General features: G+C 32.4%; 1 protein-coding gene across 50 annotated transcripts in view; it reads left to right on the top strand.

The window, feature by feature from the left end:
• The window catches only part of LOC100650043 (calcium-activated potassium channel slowpoke), a 105,842-nt gene that overhangs the window by 31,009 nt on the left and 52,403 nt on the right, over nt 1-22,430 (top strand). For 42 of the 50 annotated variants that reach the window (XM_048408755.1, XM_048408761.1, XM_048408758.1 and 39 more), the window contains exon 6: nt 9,577-9,668. The exons of 6 other annotated variants lie outside the window; for them this stretch is intronic. In XM_048408755.1, the coding sequence (XP_048264712.1) occupies nt 9,577-9,668 (92 nt within the window). Of the gene's footprint in view, nt 1-9,576; nt 9,669-15,639; nt 15,732-22,430 lie in introns of all 50 variants that reach the window. 2 more of the 50 variants (XM_048408747.1, XM_048408750.1) reach the window with 1 other exon arrangement.

Below are 22,430 nucleotides of genomic sequence, written 5' to 3'. Positions count from 1 at the left end.
TTCTTAAAATATCAGAATTGCTATCTGAAAGAAATCCTTTTCTTTTGAAAAAAGGAAATGATCAATTACTGCGTTATAGTAAAGCTATAAATGTAAAATTATCTATATCTCTGTAATTACAATGTCTATTAAATCCGTAGATGTTTTATAAAATTTCTACGAAAAGTTGCGAGTTGCTGATTTTTTACGAACTTCTATGATACCCCTTTTTTACTAAATTATCACTCTCTGTAATTCTAATTGAGTGATTGAACGTGAACATAATTCAAATCCGTTTATCGTCCTCCTTAAAGGATGACCAGAAGGCAATTTTATTATATCTTCTAATATTTACGGGATTGTTGTTCACTTTCATCAATATTTCTCTAACTAGATGACCATCGTATTCATCGCTATGAATAAATAACCAAAACTAGCTAACAACGATGCAGAAATTTAATTAGCACGTTCAATTTCGAATCCAGAGAGACTAACATAATGCAAAAAGAAATTCTCGAAGACACATCTGAGCTAATATAAAGCGTGTATATTTGTTTTTCATTTGTTGAATAATTTTTATTAGGAGAAATTCGCATTTTATTGTGAAATAGCACGAGGCAAAATGGTAAAATGGAGGCATAAACGCATAGATTTTCTGTGTAGTTAAGGAACCATCGGAGAACAGTGTCACTCGTCGCGAAATCGATTGCTTCGTTTGAACGACGATGCGCAGTGTCTGCGAGAAGTGTGACTGGCCGCGAGTGTGCGTGCGTACCTGAGCGTGTGTGATCGATCGTAACAAATCACGTATTAATTTCGGTAGTCGATAGAGGAATAACGATACGAATTTGTATTTTCATGGTTCGTTGAAACATATCGATATGTTATATCTAGAAGAAGCCTGAGCATCGCCGTTTAAACGCGGGTATGCTAGCGTAACGTTTGTCTACAAATATCATTTAGAATACGAGAGATCAGTTAACAGCATAGTAGACACTGTAAATTATCGAAACAAAGTAGGAGGATTGTTCTTTTCTTCGAAATCTAGGACCTCCGACAAACCTTACGCCAATCACGGTAGCCGAGTTTCTCGACCAGACGAGGAATCGACTCGTCTCTGTGAAAGATGAAGAATCATGATGCGTAATTAACCTACTGTTCAGTTCCGAAAATTAATGCACTCGATTCTTAGCAATCATAAAAATAAACAACAATTTTGAATAGATCGATTCTGGACGATTACAGTTCTTCAAATAAAATTGACTGGGAGAATAAAATAAACATTTTCATCAAATTTTAGTATATTTCAACGTACTATTGTTATTTGAATAGTTTCAGAATATAATTTTATAATGATAATTTAATTTAATTACTTAAACAACGGAATTGTAACTCGAATAATTTAAACGAGTTATGTCACAATTAATAAAATACAAATAATATTAAACAATATAATTTGAATAACGAGGAGCATTTATTTTAATATTTTAATTAATCTCAGATAATTTAATTCAAATTAAATGTAATAACGAAATTACTGCTAATAAAGCAGGTAGATTTACATTTTCTCTATTTCAACGGTTGCCTCTGCTCGCGCATATCGATCGTACAGAACGAGTCGATTCTTCGTCAGGCATCGAGACCCGGAACGTAAGAATTTCAACCGAAATCACAGGGCAGCTTCACACTTTCTCTATCTATCTCTCTCTCTCTCTCTCTCTTTTTATACCGATTTGAATCGTACCTATTTAAATTGAGCCCCCACACCACGAGTCGCATATATAAACAATTTTATATATGCCATTGAGAAAAGGGTATATCTCATTCATTAAAAAAAATAAAAAAATAAAAAAGAAAAACAGAAAGTAATAAAAAGGAAAAGAAAACAAAACGAAACGCAGCTTGCTGTAGCTCGGTCCAATTCTACGCCGGCTTGGACCATTTTATATTTCTCGTAACAACGAGAGAAAAGCAATTGAAAATAAGGAAAGGAACAAAAAAAAAGAATACGTGAAAAAACGGGAATAAACGAATGGATAAACAAAGAACGAGTAACGAGTAAGAGCTCGAAAGTTTTCTATAGCGATACTGGCTACCTGTGCCTTATGCCTATACCTCTATATGTGGCCGTAGTCGGGACCGTCTTGATATTTCGTATAATATTAATTACATAACCCTCGTTCCCCTACTTTTTACTAAAAGATTCCTCTATTATTTTTACTATTGCTTTGTTATTTTTATTACAAGTCGTGCGAGATAAGTACACTTCGGATTCAACTGTACATTTAGCCCTTGAATTTTCATAATCGTGTAAATCTTTGATTGACTTTATAACATAAGCAAATTCATAATTTGTAGATTCTTAGATATTTCAGTAATTACGTCAATTTGTAATTAGACTGTGGATGTTTACACAAATTCATATTTTTACGAATGCAATTATGAGGAGAGGAAGCTATTGAGAATTATTTTATTTATTAAACATTATGTGGAATAATATATTTTGGATATTTTACGTATTTCTGAGCGCATTCTGTGCATTTTTATATTTTTATATTTCCCATAAATGCAGAAATATCGGCAGTCTACTAATAAGGATAAGTAACGAATAACGAATAAATGCGAGGAAGATTAATGTAAAAGTAAGCGAAATAATCAGCCTTTTTTTATTTATGTTTAAAGATGCAAAATTATACGGAATATATTACGTACAATTATTACTTTGTACAATTATACTAGATAGAAATGTTTAAAACATCCAAAACAGAATATTTCACAATTCACGATATTTCATAAGTAAAATATATTTCTCCTCAAATTTCATTTATTAATTCATCATTGTAAAAATGTAGATCTGCATAAACATTGACAATCTAATAATAACAAAACATTGAAGAACTGTGGAACGGTTCGAACCAGTGCGGCGTTTCAACACACAAACGTACGTTCTCAACGAAAATGTTCGCCTTGACTCGAAACTGTCCCTCAATTACGAGTTTCACGTCCTTTTTGTCATATCTGCGTGAATTATAATTCGCCAACTGGATTGAAGGCAACAATAGCGTAATTACGAGGGAATATGTGATACTTTGAGAATAATAGACGAAACGTTGATGACGGTGCCCGACGGCGACCTTCTATCGTTCTCGTAGCTACACGCCTCACTCTGTCGTACGAAAATTGAAAAGGTTTGTAGCGCGGATCGCCGCGGCATCTCGCGCTTCGAGCTCTCTCGGGGTAAAGTGGTCGGAGGAGAAAATTTCTCTGCTTATGTAGCTGTTTCAAACATTTTTTTTTTCTGTTCTCTCTATACGCTGTCTTTCCGACCGTAAAGGCTTTCTAAGTAACCTATTATGTCGTATAGCGGTTTATATGTTTGGCTTTCGATTACACTAGGTCATTCTTAAGAATGCTGGAAGATGGGGTATTATTCTGTTTAAATTTTGCAAGTCGAGGTCATCAGAAGTATATGGAATTGAAAAAATTGAACGAGTAAAGAGTAATTTGTTACCTTTACGATGTAACACTTGCATCATATTCAAATTTGTGATGAAATGTTCTTGACAATATCGACGAACAAAGAACATATAATAAATAAATAAATAAACAACGTAAAGTAAATAAATATATATGAGTCATATACGTATGTCACGTTTTAATACATTTACGAATGAAACAACAAAATTATGACAACCCGCGAAACGTGATGCTTCGATATGTTAATGCATATGATAAATGAGCCTTTTGTTCTGCGATTGTTCGACAGTAAACAGTAGTCGTTGCAGTTTCGAAAGGGAGAGAGACGACATATACAGGTAATTTTGGGATGAATTTGGCATTGGACAAAGAGAAATTAGCTGTCGCTACAGTAATGTGCTATTGTTTGTATAACTTAGGATATCCATTATGGAACTAGTGGAACAACACGAAATACATAATTTCACCCGAAAAATATGAGATCATAAACTATAGATTTTTTTTTCATATGAAGCTTTAGATGTTGAATGAGTTAGAAGCAAAGATATTGCTACAAACTTTATCATAATTTATGTTTGTTACATTAGATAAAAAAATGAACGTTAAAAAAGAACTGTCTTTTTCGGTTTTAAAATTTAATTGTTATTCAAAATGGTTAATCGTAATAATCATCAAAAACGATTTCCATTTTTCTATCTAGAATTACAGTTACAATTCTATAAATACTTTTATCGTGTATTTTTAGAACGTTAATTTGTATCATTGAAAAGATTAAAATATTAATTTATATCAATTACATTCTCGTTATTCTTATGTTCAATTTCTCTAATCGTATTAGTAAAACAAAAATATAAAAAATAATATAAATGAAAATATCTTAAACCCCCGTACGATCAATCTTTTTCAATTCGATATACTTCTGGGACCGCATTCGTAAAATAGATGGACGCGAAATACCCCGTGCGATTTCGGCAGAGATATATTTTCATTCTATCAACTAGCATCCAAGCATTTAAAACAGTAGAGCATCTCGATCTTCGGATATCTTGTTGCTGGTGAGGCGTTTAGTAATTTATCGCAGAGTAATGTAAACTAGCTTTGTTGCAGCAGCAAGCGTATACTACTTTCTCGCTGAATGAATCGATAAGAGAAAGTGACTCGGTATGACGATCATGCCGTATGTACCTCTAACAACATATTTCAACCTCGTTATCGCATACTCTAACTGTTTCTTTTCTAATTGCTTCCAATCTCTTGTACGAGTCTCGCCTTTATTCATAATCTAATCACTATTCTTCCAACAAGTGTATCGATCATCATCGGTAATATGATATACGGTAAATCGAATCGTAGCAGATTGTTGATTTGATTTACCCTAAAAATTCATGCAAAATTCAACGACTAATTTTTGAACTAATAGGATCCTACGTTTGAACGAGCCTCGAGTCTTTTCAGGTTCATAAACTTGGTCAGATAACGTCTATCTAGATGACAGAAATTTTGATAAGTTTAAAGTAGAAGTTACTTGCATTTTATCCGTAAGTTGTTATACCTCGATTCGAGGCACGTTGTTCTTCTAAAAATCCTGAAACATCGATTCATACGTGTCTTATAATTCTCCCAGAAGGCACGAAGCTCAACGACTTTTAGTAAAATGTTGGTTTCTGTGCGAGCTTGATCTATGACTGTTCATTCTGTCTGTATGTTTATCTGTCTTTCTGCGAACGCTAACATGCTGCTAACCTTACTAACATTAGATACTTACGTACTTGTTTTTCTACCCGCTTTGATTTTCGTTCTCAGATTGCCGTTGCGAAGCGTTCAACGTTCTTTTCTTTTTCCATATTGATTGTTCAAGATTCTCGATAATCTATACGTACAATTTTTCAGGGCAACTAGAAAACTAGGGATTAAAACTAGGAACTGAGAAATCTCGTATAATTTTATTTCTCACTCCAGGACACTTTCTTTCGAGTAATCACGATTTCTTATAAATCTACGAACAGAAGGAATACACGTTTCTTATATAAAAAAACTTCATTTGTTACTTATAGTGGATGTCAATTTCACCTTGTAGAATATCAGGTTACAACGTATTATGTTTTACAATAAAATGTCATTTAATAGTTTCGATGTTACCGGTATTCTACGTGATACGAGGAACAATGTCCTCGTACCATTTAAAAGCGAGCTTGTTTTGGAACCTTCTCAAAACATTTGGCACTTGGTTGAAAGTATGATGTCACTGAGTTCTGGTATAACGTATGCGGCTCAAACAATAAAGAACCGCTTCAAACCGATTTCGGTAGGTTTCGTAGCTAAGAATGATAGGACGATTTTGGGCTGGGTTAACAATTTTATTAATTGAAGTGGAGTTGGCAAGAGGGAAAGAGCGCGTAGCGAAAGAACGTAGAAAGCATTTTTACCAAAATTAATTCATTCTATATTTAATTAATCAGCGAAAGATTATGCAGCGTGAGGAGAGTGGCTTTGACAAATAACATGATCTTTTATTTTGCTCGTTGCCTAAATTCACTGTTTGTTTTCGATAGGAATACAGACGTTCATGTTGCGTTTTTAAGAGGGCGGAAGTTTATGAAACGAACAATACTCAAACAAATACTCTTGCAAAGTTATCAAATAAATACACTTACAAAGTTTTTATTCAGCAAACATTACGAAAGTTATGATTGGCAATTGATCGTGGATTGGAATTAGCGAAGCATTTTCCGAAATGATGTTTAACTTTATATAGTACTTTAAATTAATTTTTCTAAGCAGTTGATATACCTTACATGTTTGTAATATTGTAATAATTAACTAAATATGATTTCGTTTAAATAAACATAAGCTTTATAGATTTTCTTGTTTTTCATTTAAACGATATTAATCTTAGTTTTCAAAGTGAACTTCGGCAAGCAAAGGAGAAAAGTGGTAACGTATCGTTTGTCGAAACACTCTCATCCTATATAATTTTTCAAAAGTATCTGTAAGAATTTTTTCAATCCCCATGTAAGCTATTTTTTTTTATTATTAAGGTCCTGGAGTCGTTTTACCAGCGATTTTATCAAATATATCCAAATCTGTCTCTTAATTGAGAAGTACAATTTTCAAGCTCGGTCATTTTGTGTTTTATTACATTATTCTATACATGGTGTCTCTTAATTGAGAAGTACAATTTTCAAGCTCGGTCATTTTGTGTTTTATTACATTATTCTATACATGGTGTCCCTAAGGAAAGGATATCAATTAAACAAATTGAATATTTAAGCAAGGATCTGTACATTATAACGATCTTGTAATGTTTATGTTAAATCAAGAGGAATATAATTTGCGACGAAACGTTTCAGCAAACGAGTGATCGAGAACGCCTTTCTAACAAATTAATGTTCAAATACTAATTATTACCTTCTACTAATAATTTTGCTTATATTTTCGAATAAAAAGAACGAAGACGGAAATATTATGTATTTAAGTAATTAGTCTAGAGACAATTATTAGATAATAAAAATGATATTCGAACATTATTGTATATATAATCTAGCAATAAATTTCTCTTGCGAATCATTTCAATAATTTTGATTAAATGTTCGAATAATAAGAACGAAACTATATGTGATTAACGTAACAGTAGTTATTAGTTAACGAAAATAATCTTTCTTGCGGAATTATTGTCCTTTCATTTAGAGACATCTCGATCGAATTTCACTTTGTCGAAATTTGTTTTGCAATAAAATTCGACATAGAAATATCTCCTATCTACTGTACTTCACTATGATTTTCTTTAACCGCAGTGTCTTTAGTTGCTTGACATGTACGATGAATTTGCCTGACGTGTGAGTTAATCACTACACGACTAAAATAAATCGAAGGGAGCACTATGAGGTTTCTTAATGGTTCGGCCAAAAGTTCTAACCTCTCTGAATCAATTAACAAAATCAAATTAACATAATATTCACAGTGGTTCGTTGATTCTTTAACTATTATTATGACGAATAGAGATTCTAGAGATAGTAATCAAATTGCAAGTATGATGTAGCGCTTCCCTCGTTGCAGACCTCTACAGTAAAATGACTTATAGAAACTGCATCGATCAAAAGCACAACTTTTGGCGAATTTCGAATTTAATAATTCCGATGCAACTTTTCTTCTTTGATCTGAAAACGTAGGGGTCTGCTATGCTATGCCGTACATTTGCATGAATAACGATTTTAAATGTTTGCTTATGTGTAATGATACTGATCGAGACAGAGTGCTCAACAAGCTTTCCCGATTTCTATTCTTTTGCTTGATGTCTAATAACGTAACACGATCTTCCCTTCGTACCTTTCTTCGCTTCACGAAATAATATTTCAGCATGTGCAATTTTATTTTCGACTACCTTTACCTGTACCTCAAGTATCGCTTCCTTTGTAAATCAACCATTTTTCCAATTTCACTGTACATATCATAAAATTGATCCATCATTGTGTATCTATTATTACATGTACATATTTACACGTTCTTGTATATAGGATCTATTAAGCAGAGTATTAAAAAAGTACTTTTTGTTAAAAATTGCTTGTGAAAATGGAAAAGGAAAAATAAATATTGCAGTGAGTACGATTGGATGAAATTCTAGTAGGAAGTTCAAATAGTTTATCTTCGATTTTTAGCTTCATTTCTTTCGATCTTATAAGAATATAAGAAAATATCGGTGAGAGATTCTTTCCAAACTATGTGTATTTCTAGATTCATATACATACACACATTAAAGGTAAATCAGTTTGAATTAGTTCTACATAGATTCTGAATTCGTTTAATTGAGTGTTCTGACACAAATATATTTAAAAAAAATAGTAAAATAAAAATACTTTTATTGTATAATAACAATCAAAAGTATGGTTTTCGTTATGTAAAAATATTTGCAATAGACAATGTAATTGAATAATTATCTTTTCTAATACTCTGCACAGAAAATATTTGTATTTCTACAATTTCAAACCGTTGTAACATTTCCTTGCAGTTATGACTGCTTGCTAACACGTTACTATTACATTTCGGCAAAAGCATCTACTTACGTATACACTGTCATACTATTTCAACAAATTCCGTTCATCTTATTCATATATAATAATACACCTGTATCAGTGATGCTACAATGAAGTTACATAGGTTTATGCGAATAGTTGTTCGCTCGAATATCGAAGAAATAGAATTTTCCAGAATTCACATTAGAAACGTAACAATTAGAAGGGAAATTGACTTTGCTCCAAGTGAATTTTCAAACACTTTTTTTCAAAATTATAGTTTCTAATAAATTAAAAGAAAGCTATAAAAACGAACGTAACAATTGCAATCAGTTTGCCAAAATCCATCCTAAAACCCAAATTCTAGTCGATTTACCAAAACCCGAAACAAGATCCCGATTATAACCAATCCACCAAATCCAAAACCAATATCCGAATTATAATTTACCAAAACCAAAGGCAAAACCAAATCACTAAATTATAACCAATCCACCAAACATGCGAGAACTCGAAGATTAATAAAGATCAATATTCTTTTTAACGTTAACTTAATATTTTCTAAGTATTCGTGAAATTTCAACCAATCAAACTCGGAGATCAAGTCGAAGATGACGACGTCGATCGTTGGATCAAACTTTGATCAAACTGAACGAGATCGGAACGTTCGCAAAATCAATTTCCCGTAGAATCGTATCGTAGGTTAATGAGAAGCGTGGAGTGTGCATTTTCGATGACGTCCAACGCTAATCCAGAAGTCGCCAAGCATCCGTAGCTGGATATGAGTACGGGTATAACAAACTGGTCGGGATTTTTCGCTGAAGAACAATAAGAGGCGCGCGCATACGGGGTAGGAAAACGCAGATCGTTGCCCCTGAACCATATCTCCTATCTGTTCCTCCCTTTTTTATCCCCTCTTTTCCAAAAACCTACCCTTCCTCCTTCTTTTTTTTCTCTCGTTCTGCTGTGACCACGTAATCCGAGGATCCAGCGAACGTGTATATATATCTGGCGAAAGCCTCTGCTGTACATTGCAACCATATATAGATGACCCAGTTTGTTTGTAACGGTTCGTAGTGGCATAGCGTTTTCTAGTTATGATTTCTATTTGCAGGCAATTTTTGCTAGTAGCATACCTGAGATAATAGAGCTCGTAGGCAGTAGGTCCAAGTACAGCGGCGAATACAAGCGGGAACACGGAAAGAGGTATTATTATATAATTACATCCTTCAATCCTGTCTTTTTTTGTCTATTAACATTGTTCTTTTACTTTCAGTATGTATATATTCTTGATTAATCTTTTCATATTGTATGTACACACGTTTACACATTTTATATATTTATACATATAACTCGTGGTTAGCTACATACGCCCTTACAATAATTCATTGCTATATCGTAATTACATGTGCATTAGAAACACACCAACATACTCTTGTATAGACGCTGTCACATACTTTCGTGTATCACGTTCTGGGTTATCTCATTAAGTCTGTGACGAGAATTTATAAAATCTTTTCGCGTAAATAATCAGGTGGTACAAATTGAGAAAATGAGGTTGGTGATAAATTTTTACACGCGTTGGAAACTTCTTGGTGAACGTTGTAATTTGTGATTTTGTATGCTTGTACTTTGTAAACCATGGATATTCTAATTTAAGTAGAAAAATTTACAAGTATCCGTAAAATTCGTTTCTCAAAAAATGTGCTGCAAATTTACTTTCTACGCTTTTGTATTTTATTTTTAATTTTGTCATCATATTTCTAATACGTTATATCGTAATTTCTATTCTGTTCATTTTACTGTAATCTTTATGCTATATATACATCATAAATTAGTTGAAAAATATTTAAGTAAAAAATAGTTATTCGCGGATTAAAACACACGCTTAAAGAATACGCATAGATTTATAGTAACATTTCCTAAAATTTATAATCTGTTGCCAAGAATTAGAACTTTCAATCATGTAAACTCGTATGTTGTAAAGCTTTAAAATAAAGATTGGAATTTCTCGGACAGAATTGGTGAAATAATCGATGAATACATTGATACACATTGAGGTATGTCTCTGGTGTTCTTGCGAACACGACAACTATAAACTAGTTAAAGTGAAAGGAACGAAGAGTGCCGAGAAGCTCGTTATAGCTGACGCGATTATGCGGACTTTGACGTTTCAGAAATGTCGCATTTGTAAATGTGGTATCACTCTCCGCGTTCCCTTTTCTTTTCAAGCGAACGAAGTTATTTCAACGATCACGGTGGAAGATCCAATACAGTTTCATGATTAAATATGCGTATATACAAAAAATTTAAATACACATCGTTTAATAAGTTTCAGATTTGTCGAACTATAAAATTATAATCATTGGATAGAATATAGTAATTTTATATATTTATAAAATCGTGAGTTTCACTGTTGCGTTATATTTAGTTGACGCTATACAAAATGATCTCACCCTCTTACGAAAAAATATATATTTCCAAAAGTTGAAATTTCAAAATAATAAACTTTTGCTTGAAACAATTTATCTTTGGATTATCGGAGGTAGCTTGAATATTCTGGCAGCAGAACGTTTCCTTGTTATTTCTTTGTCATTACCGAAGTTTTATGGGATTCATTTTTATGAAAAATAATTTAAAAATTGTACGATACTAGTGCATAACGAAAAGAGAAAATGAACGGATCGTTACCATTTTGCAATCTCTTGTTTGGAAATGAGATTCCATGAAATTGCATGAAACACGCAATTCATTAATTAATTCAATGATTTGAAAGGATACGCAACAGTGAAATAATTTCATTTTCGAGAATTTAAACGTAAGTAATATTGGCCTACAATCGAAGGAGCTGATACATCAGAGAAGCGACGTAGCTGATTCGATTCGTGTTATTCTTACTGACAATACATCAACAATATACGTTTCACACGCAGAAAGAGGAAAAATTTTTCTTTGTTGTGTACACGACGTACATCAAAATAATCAATTGGTTTTACATCTAGGTGAGATATCCTACATTATAGTCCAAAATTTAATTCATTATAGTGTTTCCTAGTATAGTATCGTAAACAAAAACTAAAAATTTCAAATATGATCGTCGACATATCGGGACGAAAACTAGTGCATTGGAATCATTTGTTCCCATCCCCCAGAATTGTTCCAATTTATGGAAAAGTATTATCTAGAGATTATAAACATGAGTAGATAATGATGAAACATTGAAAATGAAAAAATCCTAGTATATATCTTTACAGGAAGGTTTTTAGTAAATATATAATTTAATATTATTATTGTTGAGTTTGGTTTTCTAATTTTCACTTTTAGTGACTTACTAATTTATTATAGATTTATATTAATTTAAAAAATTTTAACCAGGGACAGGATAAAGATCATACTTTTATGGGATCGTAATTGTAAGAAAGATTTAGTATTATTAAAGAAGATAAAATTTCCAATGAAATATATATTAAAAATCGGTATTCGATTAACATAGGGTCGTAACAAATATTTAATATTTCATAAATTGAAATGATCATGGAGGATGAGAAAACTAAACTACAGAAAATACCTTTTACATTGTAGGTCAATGTTACAATATAAATCATAATTATTGAGATCATTCACCGTGCAATAGTTATTACGTTTAAAGAAACGTTGAAACGAGGGATTGCAGCGCACAAATTTATCAAGAGAAGCATGAAATCTTTTCAATCAGTTCTTCTTTCGCATGTCTTTGTATTATCGATCGGATTTGCTCGTTCTGACGTAACAAGGTTCATCGATAGGTTGCTCGAGCACTCGGCATTGGTGTATTTTAATGCATTCGCATCTCACTTATTTATATTCGAACGAATTTCCATCATTTTTATAATCTTACTAGTATGTGGTGCAAAAGTTTTGTTGAAATAAATTGGAGGAAATACGAAGGGTCTGCAATGTTCCTCGAATTTTCTTCGGCGTTTGATCTACTTTTACAAGAGTTATAACAAGAGCACACCTTTTGCCAAGATTGCACGGTTTGCCACTTTAGTCTGCTACCTCTAACGTAGGATCATGTATATTATACAAAGAAAACATCGCTTATTAGTATTAGAATTAGACATATAATTCACACGAGATACATAATTTTAAATTAGTAAGCGATTATGCTTGACCAATATCACTTACATACATCGTATTTCTTTCTTTTTTATTTCTTGTTTCTTTCTTACTTTGGATAATTTTCTCGTGACATAGCAGCAAGATTAATTTACTTATTAATCTGTTATTTAAGGGTTACGTAATTTTTTATTATTAAGGATTTCAAAACATATAAGAAATATCGCTTATTAGTATTATAATCATTTAGGAAAGTTTTGTGCACTCTATAGAAGGACCTATGTTATTAAAATAAATTGTATCTATTTGCATACGGAGAGCAATAGTTGTTTTATAACGAAATGTGTTGTTCTATAGAAATATTCGATATGAAAAAGTGAGGTTCATGGAGTTTTTATTATTTTCATTTATAGATGCTTTTAGAGTAGCTCTTAACTGATATTTTTAGCATAGAATACACTAACTCTGTGGTGATACTCGATAAGATGTTATATTAATAAAAGTAATCTTATTGTAGTGTATACAAAGAGTCATGATTTACTTGAGCAGTGTAATATTAAAGTAGCAAGCAGTAGTTTCATCGTACTTTTCGATTTACATCGATAGTCGATGATATCACTTGCATCGTATTTTTTCCCTTTGTTTAACAATTTAAGAGAATTGAAAAATACAAAAGATATCACTCATTAGTATCAAACATAGTCATGCAACTCACTCAAGATACATAATATCCATTTAGTAAACGACAATGTTTGACCAATATCACTTACATCGTATTTCTTTGGTGTTTCTTTTTTTATCGTTTCTTTTTCGCGAGTTATGGATAAGAATAATATCCGTACGCGTTTTGCGGATCTGATTTATTTCTACGAAATCTCAAGATCGACTATATCGGTCAATTTATTTATTAAGAAACGTTGAAGTCAAACCTGTCGAAGGATGCTAAAAACACACGATTCAGAACTCCTATATACATTTTCATATATGACCAAAGTGCGATACACGATGTAAAATGTTCGTTCCAGTTTTCGTTTATTTTCTACCCTGTATTCCTTTATATAGGGCAATACCATTATGTTTTTATTCACGTACGAGCACTCTTGACGACAGACGATGTCATCGCAGAAATGTTGTTGTACAACGCAATTGTGCTCCACCCTGTGGTTGTAAGTTGTCCACATCACACGCTACAATAGAGCCTGCATGCCAGTTAATTGAAGTCTAAAATTTTTACGAAGCTTCGTGCGACGCTTGTTTCTTTCTCAATAGGAAACATACGTCGTTATCGTATAAAAATGCTGATAATTAGAGTGATGTACTCGAAGGATCATCGCACTGTGACTATAAAATAACATATGAGAAACTAACGGCACTGTATCTTTAGGGTAGTATAGTGGATTCATGTTATTTTTTGGGAAATGTGATTGATCGTTTATTTATGAAATAACGATATTACGTGCAGTAAAATATCGTTTCTTTTTTAAATGTTATAATTTTTTCTAATTTACGTTATCCATGTCGTATATTGTGGTTTTGACAAAGTTATTGTTATTTTACTCGTGAGTGGTGTAGTCAAAACTACTTAATTCAGTATCACTTTCTTCTACATTCACACACACGAACAAAGAGTGTATGTAAAGTATGTGAGAATCAATTGAGGTGTTTAGAATGGACGACGAATGTCTACGCGTCAAGCTACTTGTCGCAGGTTGAAAAACGATATTTGAACGAGACCTGGCTCAGATTGAAATCACGTGGATAACGATAAAATGAAATTGTTAACTATTTGGAAATTCATTTTCTGTGAAGCAATTTCGAGTATTGAGAATGTTATCATCGTGGTTTTTCAATTTATCTGGCATATTACATCTAATTTCAGCTATTTGTGCTTATCACGTGGAAAAGTTGAAAATATACTCCATTGCTATGACAGTTATTTTAAAATCTGTTTAACAGAAACTAGGGCGCATTTTAAACTTTTATTCCTAGTTCTATGTAAGTCGATATAATTGTTATATTGAAAACTTAAATTTTTACTACAAGATTGAGTAACAAGATAACAAGTTTGATTCTATTGTGTACATTAACAAATCGAGCCAGATTTTGTTTGACGAGTATTCGTCTAGGTACTATAATTAATATCTCTTGCAACAAATAAAAACATTTATTAACAACACGTTAACAATATGTTCTTCTAGCTACATTTCCAAAATAATTATCGATTTCTATTTAAGCGTTTCAATAAGTGGTATCTTCGTTATGGGGTTGAAAGTCACATTCAGCCAACTGTTCATTAATATTCCATTTCCGTAATCAAATTTTGATTAATCTTAATATCTTGAATAACCTCACAAAGTGATAGTAATTGTTTCACAATTCCGAAAATCCTTACCTTCTCTCGAAATAACTGAAATTCCACGATCTAAAATTCCTAACCCAAGAAATCTTAATATTAAAATTGGAACGTCAATCTGGGAGCCTCAAACGAACAAAAATAAACGGAACTTAAGTGACTCTGAATGAAACAGTTATAATAATCCATTTAATTGTTGAACCAACGATTCGATTAAGTTCTACGCTGATTATTAGATTCAGATTGCTTTTTCAGTGATCTGACGCATCTCAGAATTATCTCATTCTCGGAAGTTAACTTGAAAGGGATCGAATCTTTCGCTAGCCTCCCTTCAAACGTTACAAAACGAGGATCACTTCCGTGGGTAGTCGCAAGCGATTGAGCAGAGAGTGAAGCGTTGCGAGCGTGTATTTCGTTTTAAGCGTTCTAAAGAGGCGTTCAGAAGACGAAAACTGTGATAATCATAAAATGAATGCGAGTGAAGACGAATGTAACGATACATATGCACAATGCACACACTGACGAAACAAAAAAAAAAAAAAAAAAAAATGAAAAGAATCAAACAAATACAGATACAAGTACAAAATACAAATTACAAAAGTGCAAATGCAGATGCTAATGCAAATGCAAATGCAATATAAAGAAAATAAATAAAAAAAAGAAATAAACCAGAAAACTCAGGCTAGGGCTCTGTTCTGACGGCAACGGATGATTGTGGGTGTGTAGGCGGTGTTCGCCAGCTGGATCCCAGAGATCACGGAGCTCGCCGCGAACCGCTGCAAGTACGGTGGCCAGTACAAGCGCGAGCGTGGACGCAGGTATCCCAGATATCCACCTACGTGGAAGCCAGCCAAAGACACCCCTTGAAACTAGTCCCTGAACTGTTATCCTTGTAGTCACATAGTTGCGAGGAGGAGCGAAGACTATCTGGATAGCAAAGTGACTCGTTTATCGTTTTTTCTAAATATTTTTCCTTTCGATTGGAGCCGTCAACGGGCAAAAAATTAACGTTGTAAATCGAATATTTTAAATTTGCTCGAGAGTTTTTTCAAAGCTACGAGGACGATGCTGACGATAAGATTTTTACTCCGAAAGAACATTGGAATTTTGATACTGTGCGATATTTTCTTTCTTTCAATACAAAAGAGAAAGAGACTTGAGCGAATTTTTCGCGTGATCTATTTTTCGAGGAATGCGATTGAAGAAACTTTTTGTTAGCATCGTTTATAGAAATCTGACTTTTCAATTAATTCGTGCTTATTTTATCTTTTCAATATTTGTTGACGAAAGAGATCATGTGGTACGTACGTTCCTTGATTTTGGATCTCCTTTTTTGTCAAGATATAAACGGAATCGCAACTGCTATCCAGAGTAATTTTTTAACTAGCGTAAATATCCCTCACCTTCACTATACCTGGTCCGTAACTGTTAGAAAATATGGCATCCCAAATTTTCTGAGATCACTATTACCCTTTTTTTAAAAACCATTTCTTTCACCGTTTATTTAACGTAACCTTGTGCTGACTCTCACCGCTTTTCTTACCCACCTTTTACCAAATTAGCAAATATATCTTGGTAACACGTGCTGGTATGCTTGGACTTTTGTAAAAAGAAAAGTACACACACGAGTTTTTATTGTTCTATACACACATGTTTATATACACTATAGTAGATGAGATCAATATATTACTGTTGCATCTCTCTCTATTTCTTTCTCTTTCTTTATCTTTCTGAATCTTTATATATACATTTGTTATACATATATACATATATACATGGTAATATGTATATGACTGCCTCACCGCACGGATTCGAGATTTTGTAGTTTGTACATTCTTGTTCCTTTTTACCGATTCGTCGACGAATTTTCATTTTTTCTTCCGATTTTTTCCGATATATATATTTGTTTAAATAAGGCGCGGATATATTTTCCTCTTTTTGTTATACAATTTATTTCATCGCTGCGTATTGTTTGTTTGATTTTGTTTTCCGCCATTGTTTTTTTACGTCGGATCGGACAACCCTTCTGCTTTTAATTGCGTAACAGGATAGATCGTCGATTGCTTCGGCATGAAAACATTGATTTGCGTGTAATGAATATCTTCTTCCACGACTTGGTTCTCGTTTGAATAAACACCGATTGGTCGATCATTCAATCACGCGAATTTTTCTTTCACTTTATTCTTTTTTGTTACATATACAATGGATTGAAAATTTTCAGCACATCTTACTCTAATTTATTGAATTACGTATACTACGCATATATGCATTCTTGATTATGATATTGAATAAAAATTGGCTGCATCGGCAGCGTTTTTACTATTGCTTCGTTTATTATAATTTATGAAATATCGCTTTTCTCATTGTTGCAAATACACAATATTTATTTTCTCATTGTTACAAACACACAAAGTTATTTTAATTTATTTCTAAACAAGTTAATATTTTAAGCGACATAATAACAAGAACCAGGTCATTGAAGTATATTGTATATATCGTTTTTGATTTTGTGATTTATTTTAATTCATGATTAATTTTTTGTTTAATCACAGATAGTTATTCTTAATTCGTATATTATTTATGTATTAATCAAATTTATTATATCGTGCACTTTTTTTAAGTCTATACTTTGTTGTAGAGGTTTTGTAGAGAATTAGTATAAAATTGCTGATTTCGATACGTTAATTGACCAGTCTTTCACTTATTTTAAATAACAACCAAAGCCTCGATCGACGGTTAAATAATTTCTCAATAAAGGGGGAAGTTATTTACATAATTATTTTGTAATAATATCTTGTAAAATATATTTTAATAATTGTTTTACTTTTTATTGAATGTAAATTGTCAATTTGGTTATAAATTTGATTATTCTGTTGAAGGAGTGTCGGTAAGGTGAATGGAAATTGTCAAATCCACTGTATATATATAATATATATAATCATATATGTATATATATAATTATCTTATATATGTATATATAAGATGATTTCTTTTTCAATTAGGAGAAGCTGTAGATACTTTCTAAGCAAAGGTAGAGAAAATTGGTGAAAAATATTTCTTGTATGGGTCAGTAGAAGTAAACCAGACTTTTAATTGTATCGACTTATCGATATATGAATTTATATAGTTCCTTTTAAGGTGATCATGCAACATTAGATACTCTGAAGTAACGTACATACATATAAATATATATCCACTCTTTTTACACTTAACATGCTTTACATAAAACATTAATAACTTCTTTCTTATTACTTTGTTATGTATCTCAATTTATATTAGCCTTTCTTTATTATTATGTTGTAATCTCCTATTTTTTTTATGCAAAATTATTGAATCAATATTATTTCAATATAAATACAATTAAATTTCGTTTAACCAAACCTTCAAGCAGGGATAAAATGTTTTATTAAATAATGAAATTATCCTAACTACCTTTTGACTGACTTCAAAGAATTGAAGATTAAAACGATGGAAAATTAAAACACCATCGCTTTATGCTACTATAAGCATATTCTCAATACTAAAACTACGAGACACCCTTGGAATAATCCATTTCTTTCTGTATATCCACTCTAATATACTTATATATTTTCCATACTTTATAAAGGATGCATAGTCTCAATATTTAATTGAGAGAAATATGAAAATGGGTCTGACTTAAAGTATTATATTCGAAGAAGCAATGCAATTTAAGGGAAAGAGCTTTTAATCTACCAATATTCTCCATCGTCACTTAGAAACGTGTTACACGCTGTCTCGAAACTATGATGAATCACTAAACAGTGCACATGTTACCGATACGATCGTGATATGTCAGCGTGAGGATCTTTGTAACGATTAATGAACAGGAAACGATTAGTTTGGGTTTTTCGATACCATTTAATGGGTTCGATCGTATCAGTTTTTACGCCATCTTGGAAAACTCGATGATACCAGTGATAGGGATTGCTCGACATTGTCAATCGAATATTATCAAACGAATTATGCAACTTCGATATTATTACGTCAAGCAGATCGATCGAAACAGGAAAACGATCGTTCGACTTTTTCTAAACTATTCGTCATTTCTTGAGAAAAAGCACAATGATCGACGCAACGATGAATTTTCTATACTCCATCGTTATACATACATATATATATATACGTTCTCTTCGATAAAAGGAACAAAATTTAAGAAACTGCAAATTCGGGATATTATACTCCTCGATCTACGAGCGTCTCCAATGACGCGGAACGTATCTTATTTAAGCCATTCCGATTGTCCGAGAGAATAAATAATCCCTCTTCTTTTTGTATCGATCAATGTTCCAGTTTGTCCTAGGGAACTTAATAAACGTTTTCGAGCGGTGTATTTGTCGTGTCGGAATCGAGATACCATGGTTATTGAAGTAGTGTGGGACCGTAGATCTTTTGAGAAGAACGTAAAGTTCAGGTGATCGGTAGAATGGTACGGAATGGAAAGGAGGAATCGTGAAGCAGCGGGTTGCGAATGTCGCTGATACTTTTAAACATAACCGAGGCATAACATTAATCGATTAACTGTAATACGATTAAAGTACAGGCTAAGAAAGTAGGAGGAATTTTATCGTAAAATTTCTATCTTGCGGTTAAAGAAATCCGAAAAGTATCAGCGACTCGTGGGCAATTTTTGTTTTCTCTCTTTCTCTCTCTTTCTCTATTTCTATTTCTATCTATTTACTCTACCTATCCCTCTCTATTCACGAACCGAGTTTCTTGGTGGCATGCGTTAGTGCTCTTGGCTAGCCTGTAGAATTTCCAAGGGTGAAGAAACCCGTCGCGGAATGGCCTGTTAGAGAAGGAACGGTTTTTCTCACTCGACGCACGAGCGAAAAGGAGAAGCCTCACATCGTCGGATCGAGACACGATTTTTTCTGGCTTGATATAAGATATAATACTTGGCACTTGAATTAGAACGCAGCAGTAGAAGGGTGGTGCAGGCGTAGGCACATGCGGCTGCTCTTTAGGGATTTTACTAGTAGAAATTGCACGTATAATTGCGAGAACACTCAACGCAACACAGACAATGCTTACCTTTTGGCGTCGAACGGGCCTAACGCGGAGAAGGCGTATGTACTGTGAGACTGAATCGGCCAGCGAAACGCGTGAACGAGATCGGAACACTCTCTATCCGCTTGTTCGTGTTCGCATGGTAATAAGAGTAGAACAAGTAACCAAGCATGGTTTATCGTTGATCCTTTGATTACTTGTAACGTAAATTATTTAGAAGTTATTTAATCGAGCTCGGTCTAACATACTTACGTTTCTTTTTTTCATTATAATCTTTTATTAAGTTAACGTAGATACATCACGGTATATGCATACATACATACATATACACGTTATGATGTTTGTTATATCGATACTTAAGCGATTTCAATAACGAAGAATACTTTTTACAAAGTTTACGAGACATTAAACTATATTTGTATTAATCTTTGTTCGCGTATCATTGTCTTTTATTTGGACTTACTATCGTTTGGATATAACTCTCTGATACCACGATCTTAAATTTTAAAATGACGAAATTCTATACAATATACAACTCTTTCCAAATATATCGATATTTAGTTGTTCTTAAATTACACGAGTACGTATTTAAAGGATTTAATGAGAAAATAATGGATTGCAAATCGAAAAATGGTTATAAATTATATATTGAACAGCCTTCCCGTCGTTTCCCGTGGAACGCTTACTCATTATCCTACTTCGTTGTTCAGGCACATAGATAGCCTCTAGTTTCAGCCACATCGAAAGATCTATCTCCTTTTCTCTTTTTCTCTCTCTCTCTCTCTCTCTTCCTTTCTTTCTCTTTGACGAATTACATGCATATATATACACGTATATTATATGCGATACGTATTATATACGATGTGTGTATGCAGTCTTATATGGACAGGGGAACACTCATAGCAGCGACTTCAAGAATTTTTTTTTTTTAAGTATTTATACGAGAGAGAATTGCTAAAAAAAGATTCATAATGTCCATCATGATCACCGCGTTAACACGTTATATGTGTATATGCATATACATATAGCTTTTCTTTTCTTCTTCTTTTCTCATTTTTTTTTTTTTTTTTATTCATTCAAATATTTATTCGTTTATGGACGTACATATATGATACATATTGTATTATATATACATTACATGTATCTTTTCCATGTGTGTATATATATATAGATAGAAGTGCTAGTACGTACATATACGGATATTTATTCACACAGACATGCACAACTGAGCAGAAGGAAAGCGGGAAAGAGACAACATACACGCATAGATTGACACTAGCCCATGTCCCAAGAAACACTCTTCTTTTGAATATATCGTTAATCAGAAAAGGACGAAGGAAAAAAGAATAACTTGCGATGTATTATAACGCGATTACGCTCACAGACTTCGTTGCCGCAGACGCACGCTTCTTTTCTTGTGAATTAGTCGTTCGAGATCGATCGTCTATTGGCCTGTTCTATCAGTCGACGTGCATAATTTTAATTAGCGGTTCTCAAGTGTATTGATACGTGTGAACGTATATATGTATCATTCGAAGATATAATTATAATATGGAAGATACTTCGAAATTGTATCATTTACATTAAGGTTATCAATAATATAATAAACAATGATGAAGAAAGTGCTCTTTTCTCTAGTAGACAATATGTTCGATATCATTTTACTTTTTATAATCATATTTACAAGTATGTCATGGGCAACATTATCGACCACTTTAATCAAATTATGCTAATTTTGAAATACACAGATAAAGCGAGATGAAATATGTATATTAGATAAGAAATGATTCTTTCATCATCACTCATGATCTATTATTTTTACATTTGAAATATTGTATATAAACTTGTATATTTTTGGATGCACAATATTCCGAAATCTTTTGTATTATATATTGTTTTTCATTTCAGAAACATTTCATAAACATTTTTGTACATTTGCAATATGTTGATTGAGAACTGCTATTTTACATGGTCGACATAGAAAAAAGTATGGATATTTGTATTAAGTTTTTTAATAAAACTGTGATTATTTCGAAGATGTATCGTTAATTTGAACAAGTGAAAGATCTAAGCCAAGGTTGAGATAATTCTAGAAATTAATCTTGATCAAATTTCCCTTATATAACTACGACTTTTTGGATTCGTATATATATATATATATCATTATATAATGAATTCATATAACGAATTGAATTTAATACATACGTTTAATTACTTTTGTACATCATTAATCGAATTTAATTGTCATCATCGCTATAAATTTTAATTAATATTATAATGACAGCTTCATCTTAACATCACACATTTATAAACTGTTTTATATTGTCTAAGTAAATTCTTTATAACATCAAGTTTATCATTTAATCAATTTACCATCTATTGTACAAATAAACGTTTGAAAAAAGTAATAGTATCTCTTTTTTGGCGAAGGAATCTTTCATTCATTGACCATAATACACCTGACTCAATAAATTTATTTTATAAATCCA

Source organism: Bombus terrestris, chromosome 9, assembly GCF_910591885.1.
Source record: "Bombus terrestris chromosome 9, iyBomTerr1.2, whole genome shotgun sequence".
Lineage (NCBI taxonomy): Eukaryota > Metazoa > Arthropoda > Insecta > Hymenoptera > Apidae > Bombus > Bombus terrestris.
The sequence above is the reverse complement of the archived record's forward strand: the minus strand, read 5'-3'. Positions and strand labels throughout refer to the sequence as shown.